Below are 27,814 nucleotides of genomic sequence, written 5' to 3'. Positions count from 1 at the left end.
TGGTTCGAGGAATCATTCAACATTCGTTTGGGTCTGTTGCGTTTTACAGCGTCATAACTAATTTGCATATTGAAAAAATTTCAATGCAGATATTGCTCGTCACGCTGTCGCTGGCTAATGCGAACGTAGGGTTAGTCCACAATAAATATAACACGCAGGTATATTTTGGTCACATGGTCATTTTCAGTCCATTTCTGAAAAGTTTCTCCATTCATAATGAATCATGAAAATGCAAATAAATAAATAAATAAATCATCTGACCCTTGACCTTCAAGTAATTTTTGCCATTTTTATTCGTTTTGAACGTGAACGTTTTTGCTCGCCAGTGTCACTTATGTACTATTCGAAGCAGTGAAACGTGAACTTATAATACCTGATACAGAAAACTGGGAGTCTATGAGCTCATGTATGCGGAAGAGGACAGATAGCGTTTTCTCAGAGTGCGTTACGCTGCCTTGTGACACAGCAGGAGCAGCAGTTTGAAAAGATGCAGGGTCATGTGACCCTGAAAAGGTCATGTGACAGCGTTTTCGAAAAAGCTATGTTTTCTCAAATCGACACTAGACCACAAAAATGTTTTGTTTCGTTTTCAGATTAAACTTTGGAGAGCTGGCTTTGAAAAGGCACGCTTTGGTCATCAAAAACATTGCAAAACAAAATGAATGCAAAAGCAACACAGATAAGTAAAGATGTTTTTTTTTTCTTTTTCAAATGTACTGTTTGTTTTAGGGGAAAAAAAAAACAAGGGTTCTGTTGAAGCTCTGAAAAAGGAAACTCTAAAATTATTTCCACTGTTGAAGATGATGGAACAAATTTGGGACTCGCAAATAATTACACAAGAAATATTACACCTTTATTTTCCTCATTTACATCCGTTAAAATATTTATGTCTAAAAATGCAAGACAACAAAAAAAAAAACGTTTAAACACGGCAATTACAGGAACAGAACTCACGGAGGTACAGCAGGTTTGAAGCATTTGATTTACAGGATATTCAGAGTGAGGAGTGAAAACTGAGATAAAATCCAGATCACACTTCCATCCTGTCATTTACACTGACTGAAGTTTCATTATATTTCATTAATATTTCAATATAAATATATTGTGCAGCCCAGAAATCAGTGCCACAGTGACGGTGTGTTTTGGTTCTCTACGCCAAAACGTCAGGAGGCAAATTTTAAAAATGTCTGAGGTAAAAGTGCAGCGTGTTTTATACTCCGTCCTCCCAATTTTACAGCTCCACTGCTAACCTGACATGTAGACGATTAGCTATTTCTCACCTGCTCTAAAGTCAAGACTGGTTAAGTTTATTTATAAAGTGCAAGATGACAAGCAGTGATGACATTCCTAAAAAAAAAAAAAAATTCAGGGGGTGTAATGAGCAGCAATATAATAGCGAGTGTAAGTTCACGGTGTAAAAAAAAAAAAAAAAAGAGTTTCATGCAGTAAATTCTTACAGGGCATTCATTCATTTATTAACTTCAGTACTTGCTTTATTATGGTCTAAACTGGTTTAAAAGACTAATTTGTATATATTTTGGGAAAGTTTGTCAGGAAGTGATATGGATAAGTAGAATCACAACTAAACAACAAAACTACTTAAAGTCATCTTATCGAGAGTCATAAACTAATCTGTAATAGTTAAGCATTTTACGGTAACGGAAATGTTCCATTCGGTTGTTAGTCGCTTATCCAGAACCGAAAATTTTAGGCAAATACTCCGGTATATACTACTATTATTATTATTATTATTATTATTATTATTATTATTAATAAAAATTAGAGTTGTTTCTCGAGAAGTGTTGGTCATTGAAATATCTCCAATTCAGCATGTCATAAAGTTGCGTATGTTTACTGAATAACAAGACTAATGCTATAATGTGATACTCTACTGTATCCTGCAAAACACAGATGGTTTAGACAGTCAGGTTCCTGCCTGGTTTAGCTCTCAATTTGCACATCAGTGCCAGTTTGTTATTTGCAAATGGAGATTGTTCTAAAAAAAAAAAAGTGTAACATGGTGTCCAGCAAGGTTCTGTTTTAGGCCCACTAGTGTTTTCTCTTCATCTCCAGCCTCTTGGACGTTTACACTGATGTTTCACAATTATACGTATAATTACGCTCAGATTCAGCAGCTCGGATACACAAAACGGAAGATTGTCTTAAAGACCCCTAAAAGCGTAGGCGAATAGAAAACTTCCTTTCCCTTAAATATAATAAAGCTGATGTCCTGATGTCCAGGGCTAAGTTTGTCTAAAACTTCGTACCTGTTGCTAATTTCACCTTAGAGCTCGACGGATTTTCTCTGACATGAAAAGTTACAATTAAGGACTTAACCCTAAATGCTAGTGTATCATTTAACACCTGTATAATTAACATATCTAAAATGGTATACTATCATTCATTCATTTCACGAAGCAAAAATGAGTCCTATGCTAATGTTACATGATGATGATAAACTAATACTTACTTTTATAACGTCTGGATTTTAATACTGTAATAATTTAATTACATGTCCGGCAGCCGTGCCCTCACCAGGAAAAGAAAAGCCTGAAAAAAAAGAACATCTTTCAAAGCACTCGACTCTGAGCAGGAAAAAAAAACACAGTGGCAGCTTCTTTAAGAAGCTTATGTTTTTTAAAGACCTTGCATTTACGTGTAACATATGAAAACATGTTCTGGAGGTATGAACACAGCCTGTCCACTGCTAAACTGCAGGTATTTTTAATATTACTATTTTAATAATCACCGTCCAGAGAGTAATGCGGTGATAAAGACAAGAACAAACTAAAGCTTAAACATCATGGTGTTCAGTCTAATCACGAGAACATGTGATTCTTCATCCAGGTTCACGGCAACGCTGGATGATCCGGATTCATAAAATAACTGTTTACATGGATAGTTTAAGACATAGACCAGCTCACACACACACACACACACACACACACACACACAGCACACACTCCTTCCCTGCTTGATGGAGAAGAATCATCGTTTCTGGTTGAGAATCGTCCTCTTTCTCCATTAGTCAGACTAAGTGATTATAGCATAAAGTACCTGTTTAGTTTCTTACCAAGTAGATTAAATTACGTTGTAATACGTTATGGTTTCTATAGTAACAACTAAAATCGCAGGGACACACACTCCACATAAACAAAATTTTTAAAGAAGTGTGTAAGCCTTGATATGGTGAAGTTTATGGAAGGAGTCTCCAGTGTCAGCGCTTTGTAACAGTCAGAGGTAAAGCTGTAACTTTAAGTTTTCCGACATTTTCAGGACAGAGGAGTTTACGCTTCTTTACGCTTTCTCTGTAACACGAGAATTAACTACAAGTCTTATTAACTACAAGAGAGAGAGAAAGAGAGGCTGGTGAGGGAACGACTGTTTGTGGCGGCTATAACGTGAGTGTTGTTTCTCAGATGGTCCACAACATTAAATGGATAAAAAGTTTAACGTCGTTCTTAAATAAATAAAAAATAATAATCGTTGCTGTGGGATAAGAGGAATAAAACAGTTCAGGACATGCTGTTAAAGGAAACTAATCAACTTTTCGATGGTAAGAAGAGCACTGCTTCATCACACCATCTGGTCATTGATTATTTTTCTATAAAAGCATGCTATTGGCTGATATTCTGATATTTTCTAATATAAAAATATATTAGAATATGAAAACCACAGGATTTCTCCAGGATCAGTAATCTCTCACTCTGAGGTGTGGTACGCTTGGACAGACACAGCACTTAAACAAATAATACTCGAAATCTACTTATTAAACCACAAAACCACACGTGACTAATTTATTTACAGACTAATATCATTTTTAGGGTGTTCCTTCTGCCCTGCAGCTGAGATGGACTAATCAGAAAGCGGGTTTAAGATAGGACTCAGGGGGAGCTTTGCTGAACTACATGCTAATGCTAATGCTGATGCCAGCGTGGGCAGAGCATCAGCACCACCAGTCCCACCAGCACCATCGTCATCATCATCATCAGGACGAAGAGGAAGGACCGTGACTCCTGGAGGGAGGAAGCGGATGGGACGGGTCGGCTCTGGAGGTACTGGTCCACAGAGTCGGCGAGGGTGTATTTCTTCGGGGAGAAGCCCAGCTCCTGACGCGCCTTCTCGATCCTGAAGGTGTGGCTCACGGCGATGTTTCTCACCTGGATGACATGGGAGGCAAAAGTCTTACAAAAGCTGCTCTTTTGGAGTTTTATCCATATTTCTAACACTGCAGCATTGTGCTAAAAAGTAGTTCCAGTTAGCCATCAGACCCACAAAACTATATTACTGAAAAGTCCCGGAAAAGGACGAATTTCAAGAGACAGATTTCAAGCTTCACACATCTCACAAATCTCTTGGACTGAAGTATTCATGAAAGTGTTCTACACATTTCCTATAAGTGTACACACACTCTGGGTTGTATTCAGAGCCGAGTTAAGTGCACAGTGAGGAATTAATACCGAAATCAGTTTTCAGACCTCAGACGTAACTATAGACTTAAGAGTTATTCAGAAGTTACGTGAGATTAAGCACACGAGGTGGAGATGGAGTCTGTGTCTCAGTTACAATTCTGACCAATGCATTGTTCCTTGTGGAATATTGGCTTGGTTGAGGAACATATTAAAAAAAAATGTAAATACAAAATAATAGAATGTGCTGGATCAAGTGCTATTCTTTGCACTGCAGAATAACGAGTGTGGAAGCCATTTTGTTAAATGAAAGCAGTGATGAATGTGTTAATTATAACTAGGACTATTCATGCAGCAGAATATTGGCAATATACCAGACTCCTATTAGATTTATTTCAGTGCTCAATATCTTCTCATTGTATATCATGAAAGAAAAAAAATGCAAATTTCCTTCTTTGGTCTGCATTTTCTAGCCCGGATTTTATTTCTTTTTTTTGGCTTAAATGGAAGTGCTTGTGTTTAAAGGTGGCAGTTTAGACGCTAATGAAAAACTCTGTTGCAACCACTCCTACTCTCTACTCCGAAAGTCAAAGACGTGAACTACATTTAATAATCGAATTGTGAACCCAGAAAATCAACTTAAGTACGCGTGTAACCCGAATCCAAACACACACAAATTCCTCTGCGTATATATTTACGTAACTTTTAGACTTAAGTCACCATGTGTGCTGTGCATGAAGGTCTTTTTTATATATATATTTGTGTGTTTATTATTGCTCTCTCCATGAACTGTATGATGGTTGTGTTCTATGTGAGATCTCTGAGGTTTCGATCAGGTCATGTCCCGGCTGCAGCAGGTGCTGAGAGCTGGACGTGGATCTGTCTGAGTCCGGATCGGATTCTACACAAGTCACATTCATTAACGGCTCGGCCGAACTCCGTTTACGAGGTGGCATTACTTTTCCATTAAGCGGCTGCGTTCTCGCCTGGCACAGGACGACGCCCCCTGCGCCTCTCTCCTCTTACTTGCTGAGGATTGGATATCTGCACGGAAACTCTCCATCGATCGGGCCCAGTGCCAGTCCGAAAAACCCAAACCTACATACAGCATGGTCCGAAAGTCCTGAGTCCTTTTCACTAGTTCTTAAAAAATGCAATTTCAAAAAGCTATATCTCTCAGACTGTATGGCTTCATTATTACCTACGCACAGAGGAGCGTATATCCAAGTATATCAGAGCATATCCGAGTATATCAGAGCATATCCGAGTATATCAAAGTATATCAGAGCATATCAGAGCATATCCGAGTATATCAGAGTATATCAAAGTATATCAAAGTATATCAGAGAATATCAGATTATATTAGAGCATATCAAAGTATATCTGAGTATATCAGAGTATATCCGAGTATATCAAAGTATATCAAAGTATATCAAAGTATATCAGAGTATATCAGAGCATATCCGAGTATATCAGAGTATATCAAAGTATATCAAAGTATATCAGAGAATATCAGATTATATTAGAGCATATCAAAGTATATCCGAGTATATCAGATTATATTAGAGCATATCAAAGTATATCAAAGTATATCAGATTATATTAGAGCATATCAAAGTATATCAGAGTATATCCGAGTATATCAGAGCATATCAAAGTATATCAGATTATATTAGAGTATATCAAAGTATATCAGAGCATATCAGATTATATTAGAGCATATCAAAGTATATCAGAGTATATCAGAGCATATCAGATTATATTAGAGCATATCAAAGTATATCAGAGTATATCAGAGCATATCTGAGTATATTAGTGCATATTAAAGTATATCAGAGTATCTCAGAGGATATCAGAGCATATCTGAATATATCAGAGTATATCAGATTATATTATGTTCTGATATCAAACAAAAAAAATTAATATAAACAGTTTTTGGTAGTGAACTCAGACTTTCAGACTGTATGGAGAAGTAAAACGTAATGAAGTCTCACATACACTGCATTTTACTGCTGAAAGATTCTGCACTGATGAACAAAATCTGACATTTGCATAATCTTATGCTAACATTTCTGATGGAAAATAAATAAAAGCTGGAACATTAATCAAGTGAAGTGTAGAGATGGCACGATACCACTACTTCCTTTCTGATACTGATACTGAAACCTTGAGTATCTACTGATATCGATATCTGTCTGATATGATTCTCTTTAAAAACTCTTAAAAAAATACAGCCAACATGGCGAAAAACACAACTTACGCAAATCTGCAGCTTTGTTTATTCAGTGATACTCCATATTTTGCAGGTATCACTGAGTATCGGCTCATTAGCCAAGTGTTTTTCATAATGCATAAGTAGTGATATATTGTAAAAATCATAATGTTGGCTAAAAAATGTAAATATCGTCTTCTATTACACTATTATACAATTTTTTTTCCTAGGAATAAATGCTTGAAATAAGCAAATTTTCTGCAAAAAAATTTTCTGCAAAAGAAGTTCTGGAGGCTGATCTGAGCCGAGTGCACAGATAAAGGAGGTGCGAGAGCCGGATTAAAGCGCCGCTACATCACTCTTCTTAGGTAGAGATGAAGCAAGGGCTAAATCCCACTAGCACCACTATCATCAGGTAGTCGAAAGGCATTGTGGGTAATGTAGGAAACCAAAGTGAAAATAGACCATGAAAGAAGTTTTCAACTAAAAAAAAAACCTAGAATTTAATCATAAAATGAATATTTTGCAGCTGAAGATCACATTATTAATTAATTATAAATATTGATATGCAGGCTGAACGTTTCCCTTCCGAACAATAAAGAAGTAATTTGCGTTTCTGACTTCTGGTTAGGGATCCGACCCCGAGAGACTCGTACGTGTGTATTAAAATAACACTCACTTGACTATTTGTCACTGCTCTTTGTGCTGAAATGCGTCTGTCGCTTTTTATTCCTGTTGAAACCCAGTGAGCTGCCAAGGAGCCCTAGCTCATGATTAATTCACGCAGCCGAGCAGAATCACCGCTCCGAGCTTCAGCGCCCGCTTCTCACATTTCAGGCTGCGAGGAGCCCGAGTCAGTGAGCACGCTGAACCACGTCTGGACTTTACTCATTCCTGCTTTAAATGATTTGTTCGAGCATATTTTGGGAAATAAACCAACTACTGTCATTAGAAAATATCCTAAGTACAAAAAATAATTAAATGTGAGTTTTTTTTTTTTTAAAAAAAGACTTCACTCAGTCCTCAGATCAGCTTTCTCACTGATAAAGCATCGATAAAAGGGTTAAAACACTGAGTGTTGTGCTGTTATAGGAAAATAATCAACCACAGGGTGGTGCGATGTAGCAGAGTAACTCCTACGTCCTATAACAGCACGTCCTCTGGCAACGATTTTCATTTATTTATTTATTAATTAATGACTTTTTTTGTCTCGTCAACTTCAAGAGAGATTAAAAAGAGCGGCTGGTGAGGGAACGAATGTTTATAGCTGCTATAATGTAAATGAGAACAGGAATTAACTTGTTTCACAACATTAAATGGATAAAAATAACTACATGTTACTCCTAAATTAATAGTCACACTCATTGGAAAATCGCTGTAGAATAAAAGGAATAAAACACTTCAGGACGTGTTGTGATAGGAAAATAATCAACCCCAGGTTAGTAACTGTAACTCCACTTCATCACACCACTCCATCCTGGATTATTTTCCTATAACAGCACGACGTGGAGTCTTTTATTCCTTAATAACACAGCAGAGTACGATCTTTTTTGTATTGTTTAGAAAAAAATTTGATACTCCAATTATTTATTGATGTCATTTCAAATGTGATTCAAAAGCATATTTACAGCAGTGATTTGAACAAATATAAAAACAATGGAAAGTTTTCTGTCAAATACAGAACTACGGCGTCTTTCCTAGTCACACTAATAAAAATAAATAAATAAAAAAATACAAATTAAAAAAAGCTTTTAAGCACACAGTAGAAATTTGTTGGTATCCAAAAGTCTTAACCAAAAAAAGTGTATTTGCTGTTTTTCATACTTTTTATATATCTTATAGACACTTTATATTCCAAATTAGGAATATTCATAGCCTACAATTTAGACTAGGTACATTTTATTTAAAGACAAAAATTTTTAAATTTGTTAACGCCTTATATTTTCAAAGCGTCATTTTCTCCCAGGAGCTGGTGGAATGTCCAGACTTACATTCACACCTAGTTACTCACTCAATAATTCATCCTAATTACTGACAACGACTTACTGAATTAAGCAGCAGTAAACACCCTGTAAACAAGGATCCATGCTGCCAATTTAACCCACGCAATAAAATAACCTCAGTGTGCACCGAGAGATCTCTACACATCAGAGTGGATCTCTACACATCAGAGTGGATCTCTACACATCAGAGTGGATCTCTACACATCAGAGTTGCTGCGTCTTCATTTTATCTCTCGCAGCCGGTTAATTAACTCTTTACAAGTATTTAATCTCATCAGATTAAACACTCTGTGGGTCTGATATTGTTTTACCCGCTTTATTATAAACAACAGGGAATAACGGGTGAGAAAAAAGGAAGGAGGGAGTGTGGAAAAGAAAGCTGAGAAATAAAGGAGTGTGTAAGAGTAAAAGAGAATCGTTTGCAGTAATTACTGAAGTGAGGAAGTTTAAGGAGTTAAGCAAAGAGTTGAGCTGCCCTGATCACAATTAAATATAAAATATAAAACTCACCTCCATGTATACATTAAACTCACCATGACACCATAAAGATGCATAAATGTCTGTAAAAGTTGCTGTGCCTTTTATTATTTATTATTTCTGTCTCTCAGTTAGTGCAATTTACTTTTGTACAGCACATTTCAACTCAATTCAATTCAGTTTTATTTGTATAGCGTTTTTAATAATGGAGTTTGTCACAAAGCAGCTTCACAGAAATAAATCCATTCAGGATATCAATTTTAAAGGTATGAATTTATCCCTAATGAGTGAGCCAGAGGTGACGGTGGTGAGGAAAAACTCCCTGAGACGATATGAGGAAGAAACCTTGAGAGGAACCAGACTCAGAAGGGAACTCATCCTCATCTGTGTGACACCGGATAGTGCGATTATAAATCATTCCCTTCTGTAACTGTGTACTACACGGACAAATAGTTCAATTGTGCAACCAGGAAATTCATTACAGTTTTCACATGAAGTCTGTTTGGTTGAACCTTAGTTGAGCCACCACCGCAATCGCAGTCCCAAACTGATATAATCGCACTATCCGGTGTCACACAGATGAGGATGAGTTCCCTTCTGAGTCTGGTTCCTCTTAAGGTTTCTTCCTCATATCGTCTCAGGGAGTTTTTCCTCACCACCGTCACCTCTGGCTCGCTCATTAGGGATAAATTCATACATTTTATTTTGCTTTAATCTAATTTGAATGGATTTATTTCTGTGAAGCTGCTTTGTGACAATGTCCATTGTTAAAAGCGCTATACAAATAAAATTGAATTGAATTGAAAATATTATTTAACCTTTTAATGATCTCAAATTAATGATTTGCCATCCATGTCGTCCTTATGCAGGCTTTATTATAAACAACAGAGAAAAGCAGATGAACGAGGTGAGGAAAAAGACAGAAACAGAGAAATAAAGGAGTGTTTTGGGTTTTTTTTTACCTCGTTTCTGGTCAGCAGCAGAGGAATCTCCATCACAGGCCTCAGAGCCACGTGGAACTTCTCCATCAGAAACGCTGCACACAGAATCACACCGTGAAGTTACATTAAACCGACTCTAAATATTCCTTTTCATGATGATGGTGATGAAATGAATCTACAAGGAAGTAAGTCAGAGGCCACGTCCTACCTGCTGAGTAGACGAGTGAAACCGGGAGACGGATCAGTGGACGAGTGTAGCCCAGTCTCTCAAACTGTTCAAAAAGGATCAGGTTTAAACACATATCAGGGTTAAAACTGTTGATTAATTCTCTATAACAGCAGCTCTGACAGTAGTGCAGCTGCAAATCCCAGGTTTATATTAATGCACTCGTTCTAATGTGTTATCGTTTCTGTAGTAACAGCACATGCGTTATCGTTTCTATAGTAACAGCTCATTCACAGGGACTCGTACAGCAGACGCTCCATATAAACCAATTTTTTTTAAAAAATGTGTGTAATCGTTGATATGATGGTTTCCTTTATTCAACACTTATGGAAGGAGTCTCCAGTGTCAGCGCTTTGTAACAGTCAGAGGAAAAGCTGTAACTTTAACTTTTTCGACATCTTCAGGACAGAGGAGTTTACACACTGAGGTTTCTCAGTATCATGACATTTTTTTTTGTATTATTAATGTCTAGAGGAAAAAAAAGAGATGCTGGTGAGGAAATGACTGTTTCTAGCTGCGATAATGTAAAGAACAAGAACTAACAATGTCAGCAAATGTTAAATGTAATAGTAAATGGATAAAAACAATGTCAGTCTTTAATACATTAAAAAGAAGCTGTAGTCATTAGCAAATCGGTGTCGTGTAAGAGGAATAAAACCCTGCAGGACATGCTGTTATAGGAAAATAATCAATTTTAGGGTGATACCAGTGCCTCAAATCATCAGTGACTTCATCACACCACCCCTTCACTGATTATTTTCCTTTAACCGCATGACAAAGAGTGTTTTATTCCTTAATCATGAAACAGTTCCTGTCCGCTAATTTGATCGGACAAGCGGCGCTCCAAGAGAGCTGATATTTACTGTAACAGCACTGCTACAGTTCTCTGTGTGTCTCACACTCCGCTTGTTTGTGTTCACTACATAAATGAAACATAATTCTAGCAATAGTTCATTACACTGAAACGGTTACTACACTTACTACAATCAGTGTGTGCGTTACCATGGCAACACGCAACGCTCTATCCATTGTGGTTTCTTTGGAAGCTTGGATTTTCATTGACGGAGCATAAAATAAACAGAACTTTTGGTCATATTGTGTCTGTAATGTCATTTTTACTTGATATGTATTTCTTGTTTATAGATCTGCTGCTTAAAAGCAACATCACACTCGCAGTCGTGCTGCTGTACTGAATATTCAGCACTCGTGTGTTGTGTTGTGCGACACTAACGCTTAAATATTGCATATGAACAGCAGCGTGACTCACCAGTGGCGTCATCCAGTCGAACACATTAACAGATTCGCCGTCGTTGATGAAGTAGGCCTGTCCATTCTGAAACCAAGACGAGACACCATTACTGCAGCGACTCTGAGACGAAGTGTCTCATTCAAACCTTTCTCTAATATTTATTATTTAAATCACTAATTACAGCTAGTTTCATGATTATCAGCGCTGGTATGAGTGGAATATTTAGTGTCCGATCTACTAAGGATGCACAGGTGTGTTTTTCATAATTTGCATATAATCATCACATCATAAACAGCTGTTTTTTGTTTTTTATTTTTAGCAGACAGGAGTGAATTGTGTGGCTACAAAAGACTATTATTGGAGTTTTTGGTACACTGTATAATCTGAGTTTCTGTTCAGATGCTGGGATTAGATCATGCGAGGTAAAGTAGGTAGCTGTCAAGGGCTCAGTTTCCACAAAGAAACCATAAAGAATGGATCTAATAATAATAATAATAATAATAATAATAATAATAATAATAATAATAATAATAATAATTTTACAGTAATGGCACTTCACTGTACTGTATGTTTCAACTGTGCTTTAACAGGATTATATACAGGGTGTCCGAAAACTCAGGAACCACTGAGAGTATTTATTATTTATTTACTTATTTATTTACACTAACACTGGATGAAAGAGTAGAGATTGCGCTTCTTGGTACTTGGACTGGTTCCTGACTTTTCAGACACTCTGTATTAGTAACACTCTGTATTGTACATCACTGTAAAAACGTAACTTTTTTTTAACACCCCGGTAATTTGGTATATTTTAAAAAAAAGAAAACTTCTATTTTTATTTTATTATTAGTGTCTCTCTTTCTACCCACACACACAGTATATATATTACGAAGGGCCAAACAGGAAATAATTATATGAAATCTGAATATAAAGTTATAACTCTGAATATATATAAATGTAAATCCGAATAAATGTTTATTTCTTTTAAACCAAATTTATTCATTGCAATCTTCACTGTTTTGTCAGACAAGAAATTCCTTCAGGATCAATAATGTCTATCTTATCTTATCTTATCTTATCTTATCTTATCTTTTAATTGAAAGAGTCAGACAGAGGAGTTCACGCTTTCTCTGTAACATGACGAGCTGTGTTATTTTTGTTTTTTGTCTTATTAACTTCAAGAGAGAGATGTTTCACAACCATTACATATAGATGGATAAAAAGTATTTATCATTCTTTAATAAATAAAAATTGCAATCGCTGGCTAATTGCTGCGGTTTAAGAGGAATAAAACACAACATGACGTGCTGCTAAAGGAAAATAATCAGCTTCTTATTCACGCCATCCTGTCACTGATTATTTTTCTACACCAGAATGACAGCGAGTGGTTGAGTTACTCCCAGATCTAACATGGATAAATCAGAGTTTCTTTAAGATGGCATCCGCCCCACGAGTTTGTGCCACGAGTTTGTGCTTTGAGAAGGAAGTTTGAAACTCATTCAGATCTGTCTAGTAAGGGTTTAAAATGCCAAACGAGGGTTTGTGATGATGCAAAATGTTAGCAGTGATGACCGAGAGTGGATGCACATAGAGAGCTGTGCTTACTGCGACGCAGCCTCTCTCAGGCGTGAGGCCTTCAGCTGCCAGGACATGAGCCGTGACCAGATTATCCACGTGCACCCAGTTCATCCTGGCCTTGGGGTCACCGAAAGTGAAACTGAACAACCTGCGCTCCACATTCACCTACAGCAGAGGAGAGAGAGGAGAGAATTATTAATATATAATTAGAAAATGAAAGGTAAACTCTACACATTACACACTGACACTCGTTCGCTACAGGGTGTGTGTAGGTGGTTAGTTGAAAATATTTGGGAATGTGTGATCTATACGTGACTCCAAGACAAGCGGTGTGTTTTTATCAACACGCTGTTCAATTTACAGAAATATCAACATGCAGAAATACTGAAAATACTGTACTACACTGTATAATACTGGAAATATATCCAGGTTTCGAAATGTTTTTAAATGATGCACTGTTGCATGTAGCATCAGCGCAACCTGTTTCACTCTGCCATGAGTAAGGCATGAGTGTGTGTGAGTGTGTACGTGTGTGTGTGTGTGAGTGTGTGAGTGTGTGTGTGAGTGTGTGTGTGTGTCCCAGAGGGAAACAGGACTGTAACTGGAGCTTCTCACAGAGTCCATTAATATTGTACAGCTTTGGGTACATCAGAGCGAGCGAGGACTGAAAACAGCCACACTGAGAGAGAGAGAGAGAGAGAGAGAGAGAGAGAGAGAGATACAGACAGACAGATAGACAGACAGAAAGAGAGAATGATGGAGGGAAACACTGAGAGAGACAGAATAAGAGAGAGACAGGAAGAGAGAAAGGGGGACACAGAAAGAGAAAGAGACAGAAAAAGAGAGAGACACATACACAAAGAGAGAAAGATGCAGAGAGAGAGAGAGAGAGAAAGAGAGAGAAACCACAAAAAGACAGAATGAAAGGGAGAGACAGAGAGACACAGAGAGAGACATGCAGAAGTGGGAGAGAGACAGCGAGACAGAGAGATAAAGGAAGGGAGGGAAGACAGAAAGAGGAAAGAATGAAGAGAAGAAAAAGAATAAAAGTCACAGTGCAGAAAGAATGAGAAAAAGAGAGAGAGAGAGAGACAGAGAGGGAGAGAGAGAGAGAGAAAGAGAAAGAATTACCATCACACGGTGTAGGTGTCTCCTCTCCTCCGGACCGTAGATACCCGAGGGTCGTAACACACATGTCTGCAGCAGGCCACCGCCTTCACAACACACCAACACACACACACACACACACACACACACACACACACACACACACACACACACACACACACAGAAAATATTTGAAATATTTCATAGCTACATATACAGTATGTATCTCATTAAAGTAATAAACTGTATACTGATCTACAAATAGAAGCACATAAGGCACACACACACACACGCACACACACACACACACACACACACACACACACACAGGTCTGAGTGTATGCGAAAGTTTCAGACACACCAGTGTCAGGTTTACAAGACTGCTTGGCCTTATTGTAAAGCTCTAAATTTAAACAGGAGTCAGCAGGTCCACTGGGTTCGGTTGCAAACGGTACATTACCATAGCAGTATCTCATCATCGCGCACACACACACACACACACACACACACACACACACACACACACACACAGGGGAAAAAGAGATGGCTTTCTCCTCTCACGGTCAACGTCAGAGAGCAGGATCTGTACCTTGTAACGGTCTTCTGTTAGCGGTGAGGACCATGCGCTCGGCGATGGCTTTGGTTCTGGAGTAGTGGTCTATGTGCTGAGAAACAAAAAATACACACGAATGAAAATATACAAAAATAAAATCAGTTTTCTATTTACACTCTGATCTAGATAGCTAGAAATTGTGAGAAACTGTGGTTTTAAGTTTTCTGACATACGCTTTGCACTTTCTCAGTAACAGAAAAATAACAATCTGTGTTTTTTTTTTTATTATTAACTTCAAGAAAGAGAAGAAAGAGAAGTTGGTGAGGTAACGACTGTTTATAGCTGCTATAACGTAAGTGAGAACAGGAACTAAACTTGCATCATGGATGTTATACAACTTTACATGTAACTATAAAACTATAGAAATTTTTAATAAATAAAAATTGCAATCATTGTCAAATTTCGGTGGTTTAAAAGGAATAAAATGCTTCCGGACATGCTGTTATAGGAAAATAAACTTCAGCATGGTAAAAGTAACTCTGTTTCATCCCTGTTGTTGATTATTTTACTATAACAGCATGACACGGAGCGGTGTATGTCTTACTTATATATATATATATATATATATATATATATATATATATATATATATATATATATATATATATATATATATATATATATATATATATATATATATATATATATATATATAAAACATCATCTTGTGACATATGACACAGTTATTTGACCTGATAAGTATTTGGTCTGGGATGTCACGTCTCCGCTTAAACCAAATTATAAAAATGATTCCCTGTTGTCAAACTGACGTCGTACTTTTCCATCCCCTTTGGAGTTAAAATAGTTATGTGATGTAAGAGGAGGTTTAATATGTCTGTTATAATTGGCACTCACACTCACAGTATAAACAGATGTTCTCCTTGTGGAATTGGTTTTAATTGAAAGGGGAACTGAATTAAATTCAGGAAAACGAAAAAATAATATCAAAAGGAAGGGCATTTTGTGATTGGTGTAAGAGTAAGTAGTTTTCTGTGGTCGTACAAAACCATTGTATTCAAATAAATGCTGTAAAGAAGCCTAAATACGGTAAGACTATAAGACCAGTGATATCTGAAAATAAATGTAGCTACAGGTTATGCTGTGTGTTCACCCCGAAATAACGACAAATAACTAAAAAGAAGAGAAGAAGAAGAAGAAGAAGAAGATTTTCACGCGTGTCCATGTATCTTAATGAAAGCACTGATCCAGAATCAGCTCTAAGAAAATCATCCATTAGTCATCGACTGGTCTGGATACGGACCATGCAAAGTTCTCAAACCTTCTGTAGCTCTTTTTGTACTCGTTTAACTGTACAATGAATTACACAGACCCCCTCAGTACGGACTTATTTCATGAACATTATTTAGATTTGTCAAATAATATTTTGGAGCTTTCTGTTCCTGAACTTTCCAACAATTGGACACATTAGGTCTTGAGTTTACTTCGGTGCTTGGACCCCTAAATATCATACCTTTGATAATGTAGTTGTGATTTCCACCACAATTAATTAATTAATTAATTTATTTTAAAAGTCACGGACCCCACTGTTTTAATGGACCGAATTGAGTACTTGAGTACTTGAGTACTGCAGCAGAGCCAAAAAATATGAAAAACTGTCCACAGTTCAGTGCCTCTAGCTTCTGTAGCAGTTTATCCAGTCACAGGCGTTTATGTAAATTATTTAGCTGAAGGCAGCTCATCAGAGCAGAGACTAGCTACAGGGTTAAAAACATTAGCTCAGAAAGCAGAAGGTTTTATTTTTTCAGACTTGCTTTGAATTTTCATTTTAATTACACTCTCTAGGCTTGTTTTTAGAAAAGTAGACACCGATGTATCTACCTTTGTCATGTTTAAAGATGACTGGCCAGAGAAGAGCATGTTTATTCTCCCAGCATCAAGTTCAAAACAGACATCTTATCTGTTTAGAGTCTGTTATGCTACATAACCACTTCGAATTGTCTTATTCATAGACAAATCAGTTGTTAAAGAATAAACAAATCAGAAATGCGTGCGCACCACAGTGAACTTGTTTCCCAAGCAAAGGCTGTGAAAAAGAACATTTTGTTCTACTTTCAGGTCTTTTGTTTAGTTTGTGACATGGAATGAAATCTTGCTGAAACCATGCAACCATGATTGATGATATCAGCTCTTCTGTGTGTACCTCATACACACTGCTATGTGAAACACACCTGCTGTATCGAGCAGTTGAACAAAGTTATGTCTAAAACCTCTCAAATCGGGCGACTGTGTGTTGTCGACTCTCAACTGATTATTACAGTTATGCTAAAATTTCACTAGATAGCACTCTGTCAGATACTTTGAGGCTTGTGACCAAAATCTACGGTCATTTGCCGCTGCTGCAGCTGGATCTTTATAAGTTTTAGTTGAATACCCCTGCTTTAGGATCTCAAACTGGATCCAGGATCAGCAATTGAGATCTTTGAGAAGTTTGAAAGTAAAGAGATCTGTCCTTCTGACATTCACGCTTGGGTGAAAGTCACATAGTGAGAGTCGATACGGCTCACAGTACGGTTATGAGTGACGATGACACGCAGTAAAGCCGCACGGTTAATGTGACTGATCTGGGGTTCATTACTTGCTCATTTACATCTCGGTTGATGAGACGGGAGCGGCTTGTGTAGCGCACACTCACACGCGACAGGTGTCAGGTTCGCTCGGTTCACCTTGCTAACCTTCCCTACGTATAAACCACTCTCTCTTACCTTATCCAGAGGCACGCAGGGTACAGAGTCCTCGTCCCCGTCCTCGATGGGCTTCCCAGCAAACACCACGTTCACTGTGCTGGTGTACACCAGTCTGGAGACACCACGCTCACAACACACTGCAACACACACACACACACACACACACACACACACACACACACTGAGCTCTACATGCTCTACTCACACACTCCAACATTTAATTTTGTCACAGTAGCTCATATTGACTGGAGTGAGGAGATGTTTGATTGTGTCTGGAAATGGGAGTCATTAGGTACAAGGCTAATGTTGCTAACAAGTAACTTTTAAATCACACACTTATTTTAGTTCCTGATAGTAAAATAATGTTTCTTTCGCCAAGAAATCAAGAAACGTAGGAAAACATGAGCTAAAGTTAACTAACTACTTAAGATTTGTTCCAAATCTCGCATGTGTTAGCTAGCATGATAATAATTCTGGCCATACAAATTAGCAGAAGGCTAATTGCTAGCTGTCACAATACAACTACTGTGCTAAATAAAATGCATTTGTTGTTTAGAATTGGTAGAAATTTAGATCTTGAAGCTAATGTCTAATGCTAAAAAAAAAGTTGTATTATGATTTCAGAAAAATGTGATTGTGGGGAAATGCAGTGAGTAGAAAGTACCTTCAAAAGATTTTTTTGAAATGTAGTGTTGTATTTTGTCGACACACATTTCGGCATACACGTCCATTACTTTTTAGAAAAATTAGCCTTACAGCTCCAATAGGAAACAAATCATACACATTAGCTTCATAATAACATAAGCCTCGTAACTGCAGTTAGCTCACAATTAAACGAATCTATGTGACATCAACTTTTATTAGTACTAGTTCTTGCGCAGCAAACACTGGACATCAACATGTCTCACTGATCGATTACTTTAGATAATAGCATAAAAAAATGTAATAATTAATCCCTTTAAGAGCAAGACACAGCCTGAGGAGCTTGCAATCCATATAAACTTATTATAATGTATTGTACAGACTAATTGAGCAGATAAACTAGTGAAAAAAAAAGACTAGCTCACCGTTTATGACGTTGTTGGTGCCACCAACGTTGATAGACTCCACCTGCTCTTTCCTGAGCTAAAGGGATGAGAAAGAGAAAAGAACAACAATTTCTGTATGATAAAAGCAATGAACAGACCTTGATAAAGCTGTTTTTTTGTATGGAAGCTATGCAGCTAGCTATCAAACACCTCTTTAATTAGGATGGAGGAAGCTCTCCGCTATCTAACATGGAAGAAATTTAGTCTTATGCTTGAGAATTAGCTGTCGGAACAATAAATTGTATTATTAGTGAACGTGGCAGAAGAAATGGTAGAATCTTGCTTTTTGCAGGACGTGACCTGGACAAAGTGAACTTGTTTGTTTGTTTGTTCAGAAGATAGGAGGAAGCGGCTATGTGTGTGAGTAAGGAACTGTGTGTGTGTGTGTGTGTGTGTGTATGTAGGAATGTGAGTGAAGATAGAAAAGTAGCCATTGCCCTCATGGATAAGGATTTGCCCAGTAACAGTGCAGGTGGACTGTGTTTATCACTATGGGGTTTATACTTAATTTGCCTTTTTAACCAATGAAATGTGACTTTTTGGTCTGTAACAACCAATCACATGGGACTACACCCTAGGTGAAAAATGATTCATCTTTGTTTTTTCTACATGCTGGTGGAGATGATCTGGGGTCCGTCTCTCTGGCCGTGAGTACTGCAATAAAGAAGAAAAGAGTGGCTGTCTCTGTCTTACGCTGAATTTTCCACCACCTTACATTGGTGTTGTTGCCAGGATTCCAAGATCCCAGACCAGTGACCCACCGTGACCCAGGACAAATTAAAAAGCTGCTTCAGGTGAGTTTCTTCCCCCACAGTGAGCCACTCACCTGTGGTCCCGGGCACGGGGTCTTGCACTGGGTGATGGAATCAAGACCAAATTGAGGTGATAGAGTTTCTTTTCTTTAGGCAAATGCATGATGTTCGGGGAACATTATGAATGAATAATGTTTATTATGAATGAATGAATGAATGAATGAATGAGAAAAACTGCAGTAAGAGAGAAATATAAGAAGAAATGATTTATGGTATATGCATGTGTTTGTGTGTACTAATTTGTGCTGGTATGGAGAATTCAGAGGGAAAATCTTCCTGGAAGTCTGGTCCAGTGAATGAAATGCGCAAGTCAACAAGGCCACATAGGTGAGGCACAGATGAAATTGTGGCGGGACACTGTAGCAGGTAGTAAAGTAGCTAAAGTAGGCTACACACTAGCTTCATTTAAAACTAATATGTATCTGTAGCGTATAATATGCGTATATATATATATATATAGCGTAATATGTCTCTGTATATATCTCAGTATAGTTTATATGACGTTCCCTTTTATAGCCATGGTTTTATCTGTCACTTAGTCATTAGCCGCTAATCACACTGTGCTAGTGTACCCTAGTTACATCTTTTTAACTAGTCAGTGTTAATAAGAGAAATGAAACAGGGCATGCTTTGTTGAGACTAAGTCTATTGAAGTCACTAGCTTTTCTTAGCTTATAGGATTGAAGAGGAAATTATGTTATTGCTCAATAATATTCATAAACTCATCTCAGGAGGTAACATTAATTTCATCAAGTGTCACAAATGCAAGTAGACCAAACACCAGTTTCCCCAAAACGAGTCCCTGATGATTTGTCCTAGTCCTAGTCTTTTTTTTTTTTTTTTTTTATAACCACAGTGTCAAACTCTTTGTGTTGGTGGTCAGGTCATACACTATATGGCCAAAAGTGTGTGCACCCCGACCATCACACCCAATTGTGTTTCTTCCTCAAACTGTCGCAAGAAATTTGGAAGCACACAATTGTATAGTATGACTTTGTGTGCTGTAGCATTACAGTTTCCCTTCACTGGAACTAAGAGACTCAAACCTGTTCCAGCATGACAATGCCCCTGTGCACAAATTCGAGCTCCATGAAGACATGGTGTGTGAAGGATGGAGTGGAAGAACTCGAGAGTCCTGCACAGAGCCCTGACCTCAACCCCACTGAACACCTTTGGGATGAACTGGAACACCGACTGAACCCCAGACCTCCTCACCAACATCAGCGCCTGATCTCACTAATGCTCTTGTAGCTGAATGAACACAAATCCCCACAGCCACGCTCCAACATCTAGTGCAAAGCCTTCCCAGAAGAGTGGAGCTTATTATAACAGCAAAGAGGGGAATAAATCTGGATTGAAATGTTCAACACACACATGTGGGTGTGATGGTCAGGTGTCTACAAACTTTAGGCTACATAGTGTGCACTTTATTACATGCTCCATCCTCGTTGCTCACCTTGTAGGTGCTAATTTCAAGACTGAACCTCACTTTGTGTGTCAATCATCCTCTAGCCTTCATCATGGCCAGTTAGCTGCCAATTTCTGCTTACAAACAGCAGTGACACCGAGGTATTTAAATCCCTATCAACAACATTATTGTACCCAATTCACTGCTGAACTGAAAATAAACCACCACTCAGAGAGATCAGTGCTGCTACTCATTGATGGATGGGGTAGAGGGGGGCCAATACTTTGTGCAGCTCAACAGATGGAACACAGTGAGTAACTGTACACCTACAACGGAAGTAATGACATATTTGATGATAGTGTGTGATGCCGAGTACTAACCTGTTCTGGTCCTGACATGCCGTAGGACGCAGTGTGAAATATACAGTCCACTCCAGCACACACCTTATACAGGGTGTCATAATCACGCACATCACCCTGCACACACACACAACACACATGATACACACTAAAAGGTAATATATGTTATGTTTGCACTATCCAAAAAGTCTAATGCTTGCTTTAGTGTTCCTGCTGTAATCATTAAGACTGTTCTGTTGCTCATCCCAGGACTCATACTCAACATCCCTGAACACACTCAATACTGTTCGTTTTTACTCTTCTACACCTGTATACTGTAACGATTCATAATCCTGCTCTCCAGTGTCACCTAGAACAGGATGGGCTCCATTTTGAGTCTCAAGGATCCTTCATTGTGTCACCTCTGGCTTGTTCGTTAGGGATCTAAGCTCCATATAAATAATATAAATCTACATCCATATTTCTGTAAAACTGCTTTGTGCAAATGTCTGTTGCTCACAATGAGCTTATTTTAAGCACTACAACTACAATGAGAACCGTTTTGAGTCTCTTTTGTGTGTTAACTCTTTCCCCTGTGACACATGAGTGCATCGGTAGGAACGGGGTCATTAAACCGTGGTCCTGAAACCCGAGGCTGTGGTCTTGCCCTGCTCCGCACCTGGCACTGCACTGCTTCTGTTTCATCCAGCTGCCCTGCACCGGTCACACACCCCCACTCCAGGGCAACGCTAACACGAGCCGAAAACCAAAACTCATTACCCCGTCATGAGCGCCGATCATCAGAGCCACAGTGGAGTGTTTATCAGACATGCTTTAAATTATTGTCACTTCCTCTAGTGGCAGCATTTTAACAATTTAACATTATAAAACAAAATCTAAGCAAAAATAAGTTGATTTTTCAGAGCTGATTTGAAGAACAACGTGATATCCAACAGAAATGGCAAGAAGAAATTACATTATTAAAATCTTAACATATATTATTTAATTGTGTGTAATTTATTACATGTAACATTGAAAGGACATCTGTGAAAAAATAACACACTATCCCGTATCTCATTAAAATTATATTTAAATAAATGTTTTAGTCTTAATTTCTTCTTCAGGGCATGCAAACTTTTGCGCTCCACTGTATCGGGGCCAAATGTGAAGTCAGCAATGCATAATCAAGATTTATTTATTTATATATCACTTCCCAGAAGGTCAAAGTAAAGTATTTATGAGATGATACTTAACTATGAATTATGGCAAATCAATAAAAAATAGTTTAGTATACTTTTCGTGAGCATTTTAATAATGTTATTTGGAACTCTATTGCAGAGTCTAGGGTCAATGTAAGGGTCTACTGTGTTTGGTCCTTAGAATTAACAGGAGGTTTGCCTAGTCAGTGATCAGAATGGGTTATGTTGCTTCAGGAGATCAGCAAGATAAGCCGAAGCTAAAACCATTCAGAGCTTTAAATGTCATGGGCAGGACTTTCGTAATCGATGTGGAACTTAATAGGCAGCCATTGTGACTGGAATAAGACTGGGGCAATGAGCTCTGGCTTTCGTTTTCTGCTGCATTCTGAATTAGCTGAAGTGTTACAACTGTCCCATCCATACTAAACGCATGCACTAGTTTCTCAGCATCATGTAAGGTTAGCATATTTCCTCTTCTGGCCTTGTTTCTCAGACGATTAGAAGCAGCTTTATAGATGTTAATTACACACAGGAACCCAATGATCAACCAGCATCTAGGGTTACACCAAGGTCCTTATCTATAGCTTTGTTTTTTTGGCTCTACAGTGAAATCAGCACTGAGGGCAGATTTACTACCTCACATCAGTATTTCTGTCTTTATCAGGATTTCTGAGAAAGAACTATCTATTTATCCAAGCTTTTATGACTTTGACACAGTCTTTCCACTTTGCCTAGCTGTGTGTCATCAGCATACAATATGAAAGGCAACATTATGTTTTCTAATTGCATGTCCAAGGCACTGGATATAAACCTGAGAGTAATAGTGGGCCTAAAACAGAATCCTGTGGGACCCCACATTTACAATATTTAATCTCTGAAGAATCTCCATTAATCCTAACAAACTGGTCTTTCAAATAAGATCTAAGCCAGACGAGAGCTTGTCTGTTTAAACCAATCGTGTTTTCATGATTTTTCAGCCAGAAACATATCCGCAAGCCGATACTAGCAGTAGGTCATGCTTGGTAATCCTTCTGTACTGCTGTATAACAACCTTCTCCAACAGATAAAAGGGGTGTGCTGTAGACATAAGTGAAAACTTGTCAGGCTTACCTGCAGGAACACTGCTCCATCGGGAAGCTCCCATCGTGGCTGGTGCAGATCCAGCAGGATTACAGTGATACCTTGCCTGGCTAGAGCCTTGCCAAGTCTGAAGCCAAAGAAGCCTGAACCCCCGGTCACCAGCACCTTCTCGCCTCCTCCACCCCTCCGAATCTGCTCGGTGCTCTCCAGCCTGACGGAGGTGCTGCAGTCGGGGCTACTGCACAGAGCCTTAACGGCCCCGTTGGCTCTGTTTCGGACTCCTGCACTGCCGGACATCCGGCCACTGCACTTGTAGCTCTGAGAGTGGCACCCGTTAAGGCCCGGCTCTAGTAGGCACCCACGGGGCAGCTGCTCCACTTGACACAAGGACCCGTTCTCCTTCATAATGCACAGCCAGTTTCAGATGCCTCCTCTGTACAGCCAGCCTACAGGGAGACCCAGGAACCCAGGGCAAGGAAAAAGGAGAGTGTGTGTGAAACAGATCTGCTTCAGAGGGAGTGAATGAATGCATAATTCACTCCACTGAGTGGCACGGGTGAAGCTGGACATTCCTTACACACTGGTCAGCCAGATGAGACCAGTGCCATCACCTGCCTCTATAATAAATGTGTCAGGTATTTAATCTGCATCAGCTTATAGCATAGATATAAGACACCATCGTGTAATCTCCTCAAATACATCCAATACATGACGCACCAATGGTGCCATCGATGGCCAAATATTCACAAAGAAATGTATGGATAAATAAAACATTCATCATCCTGTGGCAAAATCCCAACTACAACCCGGGAGACCAGTACGGATAAAAATTACACGGCTACTAAACTGGTTTATCAGTTCTCCAATATGTATTAATAAAATAAAACGTTCTACTGCTAACTTCTGGGAGGAGATGCAGTACATCAGCCAGAACATTCAGCCAATTATTTTGCATAAAAAAACATTTTATTATAAACATTAACATCAACTTTGTGCTAACGATACTTTGCCTACGCTCTTAGGCAAAAAACTCTGCAGCTGTCCCACTGGGAGAACCCATACAACACCCATGGAGTGGTTCCCCTTTCAGAAAGGGTTCCAAGTAGAGCCCATATGAGGAACTAGACATCCTCAAGTGATCTGTAAATGGTTTTAGGGTTTTACCTTTCTAAAGTACTTCTGCTTTGAACTTTTTCTAGGGAGCACCAATAGCTCCATACGGATTATAAACAAATGGGGGATAAAATGTTTTCCACTTTAAAAAAGGGTCCAAGTAGATGTACTTAACAAACCTAGAACCCTTACCCATTCTCAGAACGCTTTAGAAATCAATGGATTCTCAAAGAGTCTACAGTTTCTTTAAGGGTTTATTGGAAAATGAATTGGATAATTAAAGGTAAGATAATTCTTACCTCTCACAAAAGGGGTTCTGCAAAGAACCTTTAAGGGTCACCGATAGACAGACAAATGGACCGAGAACCCTTTATGGTGCTAGATTTAACATTGTTTTCCCACTGAAGACATTTTGCTGAGGTTTTTCTTATAATACATCAACAAAACAGTGGAGCCATATTATGGCAAAAAAAAAAAGAAAGAAAAAGAAAAAAAATACTATATTTAATCCAATATTACCAAAACATTTTTTTTTTTTAAATTGGCCCAAAAACTCAAATTAATTACTTGTTATTAGGGGTGTAAACCTCAGGCTCACGATGCTACTTTGATTCTGAAGGCAAAGATTTGATATTTGAAGATACCACTGAGACTGCTATGATACGAAACATTTTCGATATTTGATGATTCCACTGAAACTACTACGATACGCTTTCAGTTCTTCTTTCAATTCTTTTCATTTCTTCTGTGATTGAAGATGGCTACATAAATAGAAATGAGCACTATATAATATACATTTATAGTAATTTTGTTGCTTGTAGCACTTTCTTTATACATGTACCATCGCCAGAAAATCCTTGATATTAGAGCTTTTTTTCCAATTTACCATCTGATATTTCCACTGTGTGGTTTCTGCACATTCATTAGCTGTTCTTTATTTCACAGAATGTTATTCAGTATATACTCACAGTGCTCCTCTTATTTACTCTGAATAGTCCAGTAATCGAAAAATTTCATTTTACTATATTGATTAGTTAAAAACACTGCTGATGTATCATAAAATCAACATCACAATATCAATAACATAACATTATATCACCCAGTCCTAGTGTCTAACTTAAATTCATGGGCTTCAGTCACAGATGGCTAACAAAACACTGATATTGGACATAATAAAAGGAAATATGTTTTTTCTTTTTCTTTCCAAACCAATACTTGATCATGAAAGTGAATTTTAGGCCACTATTTTGTGCTGTCCTTCAAAACTTCTGCAAAATTACATTTCTAATAGTTACTTTGCTTCAGATAATCACTTCATATGATGATGCTTATGACTGAATCACCATCTCAGCAAACATGTCTGTGCTCATGTGCAAAAAAACAAAAAAAACAGAGACAGACTTAAAACTAAAAGACAGTAGACTAAAGTCTGTATAATATCACTATTATTTTTTTAAAATAAAGACCTGTAGCCTCGTTTATATTTCCATACTACAGGTTCACAAAGCAAACATCTGCCCTGATGAGAGGTTTATTAATAAATCTGCCCAGAAAGACCAATGCACAAATAATCATTACATTAAAAATAAGTACATTCATATTTAGTACTTTATCCAAATCTAAAAAGTCTGATTAATTAGTGCATGTCTAATGTTCAGTGTTCAGTATTAGTGCACCAGCACACACTTCTTTACTATTTCAACAATTCTGTGTTTAAAAAGAGTTTTTAAGAATTATACATTATTGTTGTTTTACACTGTAATTTAGCGCGCGCTCAGAATAAAGCCTGAAACTAAACGCCGCATCTCGTATCATATAACCAATTAATAAAATACGAATAAAACTAAGATGTCAGAACATGTGGAGGTCACTGACAGAGTGATTAATACGGATGTGTATCAGAGTTAAGGAGAGTTTTACCTTCTTATCGCTCGTCATGCGCGCTGCGGTTTCTCCATCAGCTGCACCGCGCCTCAGTGCGCGGACCCCCGGCTCAGGTTCACATCCTCACCTGTCAATCACCTGCTGCCTCACCTGAGACTGCTACCGTAAACCTGCGAGAGCAAGAGCACACCAACCCGACCAGCAGCTTAACAGCAGGAGAACAGTGCACCTGTAACTGCATCTGATACTGCTACCATAAACCTCAGAAAACAGGAGAACAGTGCACCTGTAATTGTACCTAATGCTGCTACCGTAAACCTCAGACAAAAGGAGACCAATGCACCTGTAATTGCACCTGAGACTGCTACCGTAAACCTGCGAGGGCAAGAGCACACCAACCCGACCAGCAGCTTAACAGCATTACCGTAAAGCTTCAAAAAGAGGTGAACACCTGAGAATGCTACCGTAAACCTCAGAAAACAGGAGAACAATTCACCTGTAACTGCATCTGATGCTGCTGCCGTAAACCTCAGACAAAATGAGACCAATGCACCTGTAATTGTACCTAATGCTGCTACCGTAAACCTCAGACAAAAGGAGACCAATGCACCTGTAATTGCACCTGATGCTGCTACCGTAAACCTCAGACAAAAGGAGACCAATGCACCTGTAATTGCACCTGATGCTGCTACCGTAAACCTCAGACAAAATGAGACCAATGCACCTGTAATTGCAACTGATGCTGCTACCGTAAACCTCAGACAAAAGGAGACCAATGCACCTGTAATTGCACATTATATTGCTACCATACATGAATACCAAAATCGTATTTCACCTGATACTATTGCCATAATCCATGAGGACAAGTCACCTGTAATTTCTCTTCATACCGTTACCATAAACCTCCAAAGAGCAGGAGACCAAACACCTGTAATTTCACCTGAGACAGTTACCGTAAACCTCCGAGGGCAGGTGAACACCAAATCATCCCTAGTTTCACCTGAGAATGCTACCGTAATCCTCGGAGACCTGTTACCGTAATGTTTTAAAAATATCTACACACTAACTGACATGTTATTTAAACATAGGACTGTTACCGTACAGCTGAAAAAAGGGGGTAAACACCAACTTACCTGTAATTTCACCTGAGACTGTTACCGTAAATTTTGGAGCGCGGGAGCCACCAAGTCACTTGTGGCTTCAAAAGTGATCACCAGATAATCAATGAGGCAAATCTTTTGAGTTTTCCACCAGATACTGCTCCCTCTCTCTCTCTCTCTCTCTATAAATATATATATATATATATATAAAACGATTCTGTTGTACAATCTAAATAACATTATAACGCAAAAATAGCAGAAGGATTGTTTGG

The 27,814-nt window shown here is 38.3% G+C and overlaps 1 protein-coding gene across 1 annotated transcript; it reads right to left on the bottom strand.

Annotated features, from left to right (window-relative positions):
* Window positions 1-505: 505 nt before the first annotated feature.
* Window positions 506-26,676, bottom strand: sdr42e2 (short chain dehydrogenase/reductase family 42E, member 2). The gene is made up of 12 exons (XM_026945985.3): window positions 26,479-26,676; window positions 23,476-23,891; window positions 21,209-21,304; window positions 18,588-18,645; window positions 17,539-17,657; window positions 14,792-14,867; window positions 14,227-14,309; window positions 13,123-13,260; window positions 11,536-11,601; window positions 10,251-10,314; window positions 10,064-10,137; window positions 506-4,160 (listed from the first exon to the last, which is right to left on the bottom strand). The coding sequence occupies exons 2-12, from the start codon at window positions 23,848-23,850 to the stop codon at window positions 3,918-3,920; spliced, it is 1,392 nt and encodes a 463-aa protein (XP_026801786.1). The 5' UTR covers window positions 23,851-23,891; window positions 26,479-26,676; the 3' UTR covers window positions 506-3,917.
* Between the last annotated feature and the right edge of the window lie 1,138 nt (window positions 26,677-27,814).

The sequence above is a fragment of the Pangasianodon hypophthalmus genome, chromosome 23 (genome assembly GCF_027358585.1).
Source record: "Pangasianodon hypophthalmus isolate fPanHyp1 chromosome 23, fPanHyp1.pri, whole genome shotgun sequence".
In the NCBI taxonomy this organism is placed as follows: Eukaryota; Metazoa; Chordata; class Actinopteri; order Siluriformes; family Pangasiidae; genus Pangasianodon; species Pangasianodon hypophthalmus.
The sequence above is the reverse complement of the archived record's forward strand: the minus strand, read 5'-3'. Positions and strand labels throughout refer to the sequence as shown.

Excerpts from the sequence above, each read along its gene's own strand:
- sdr42e2 (XM_026945985.3), bottom strand. The coding sequence starts at position 23,850 with ATGAAGGAGAACGGGTCCTTGTGTCAAGTGGAGCAGCTGCCCCGTGGG. Across the intron at positions 14,868-17,538 it reads CCTGCGTGCCTCTGGATAAG|CACATAGACCACTACTCCAG; the intron begins GTAAGAGAGAGT and ends TTTGTTTCTCAG. Across the intron at positions 13,261-14,226 it reads GACACCTACACCGTGTGATG|GTGAATGTGGAGCGCAGGTT; the intron begins GTAATTCTTTCT and ends CCTCTGCTGTAG.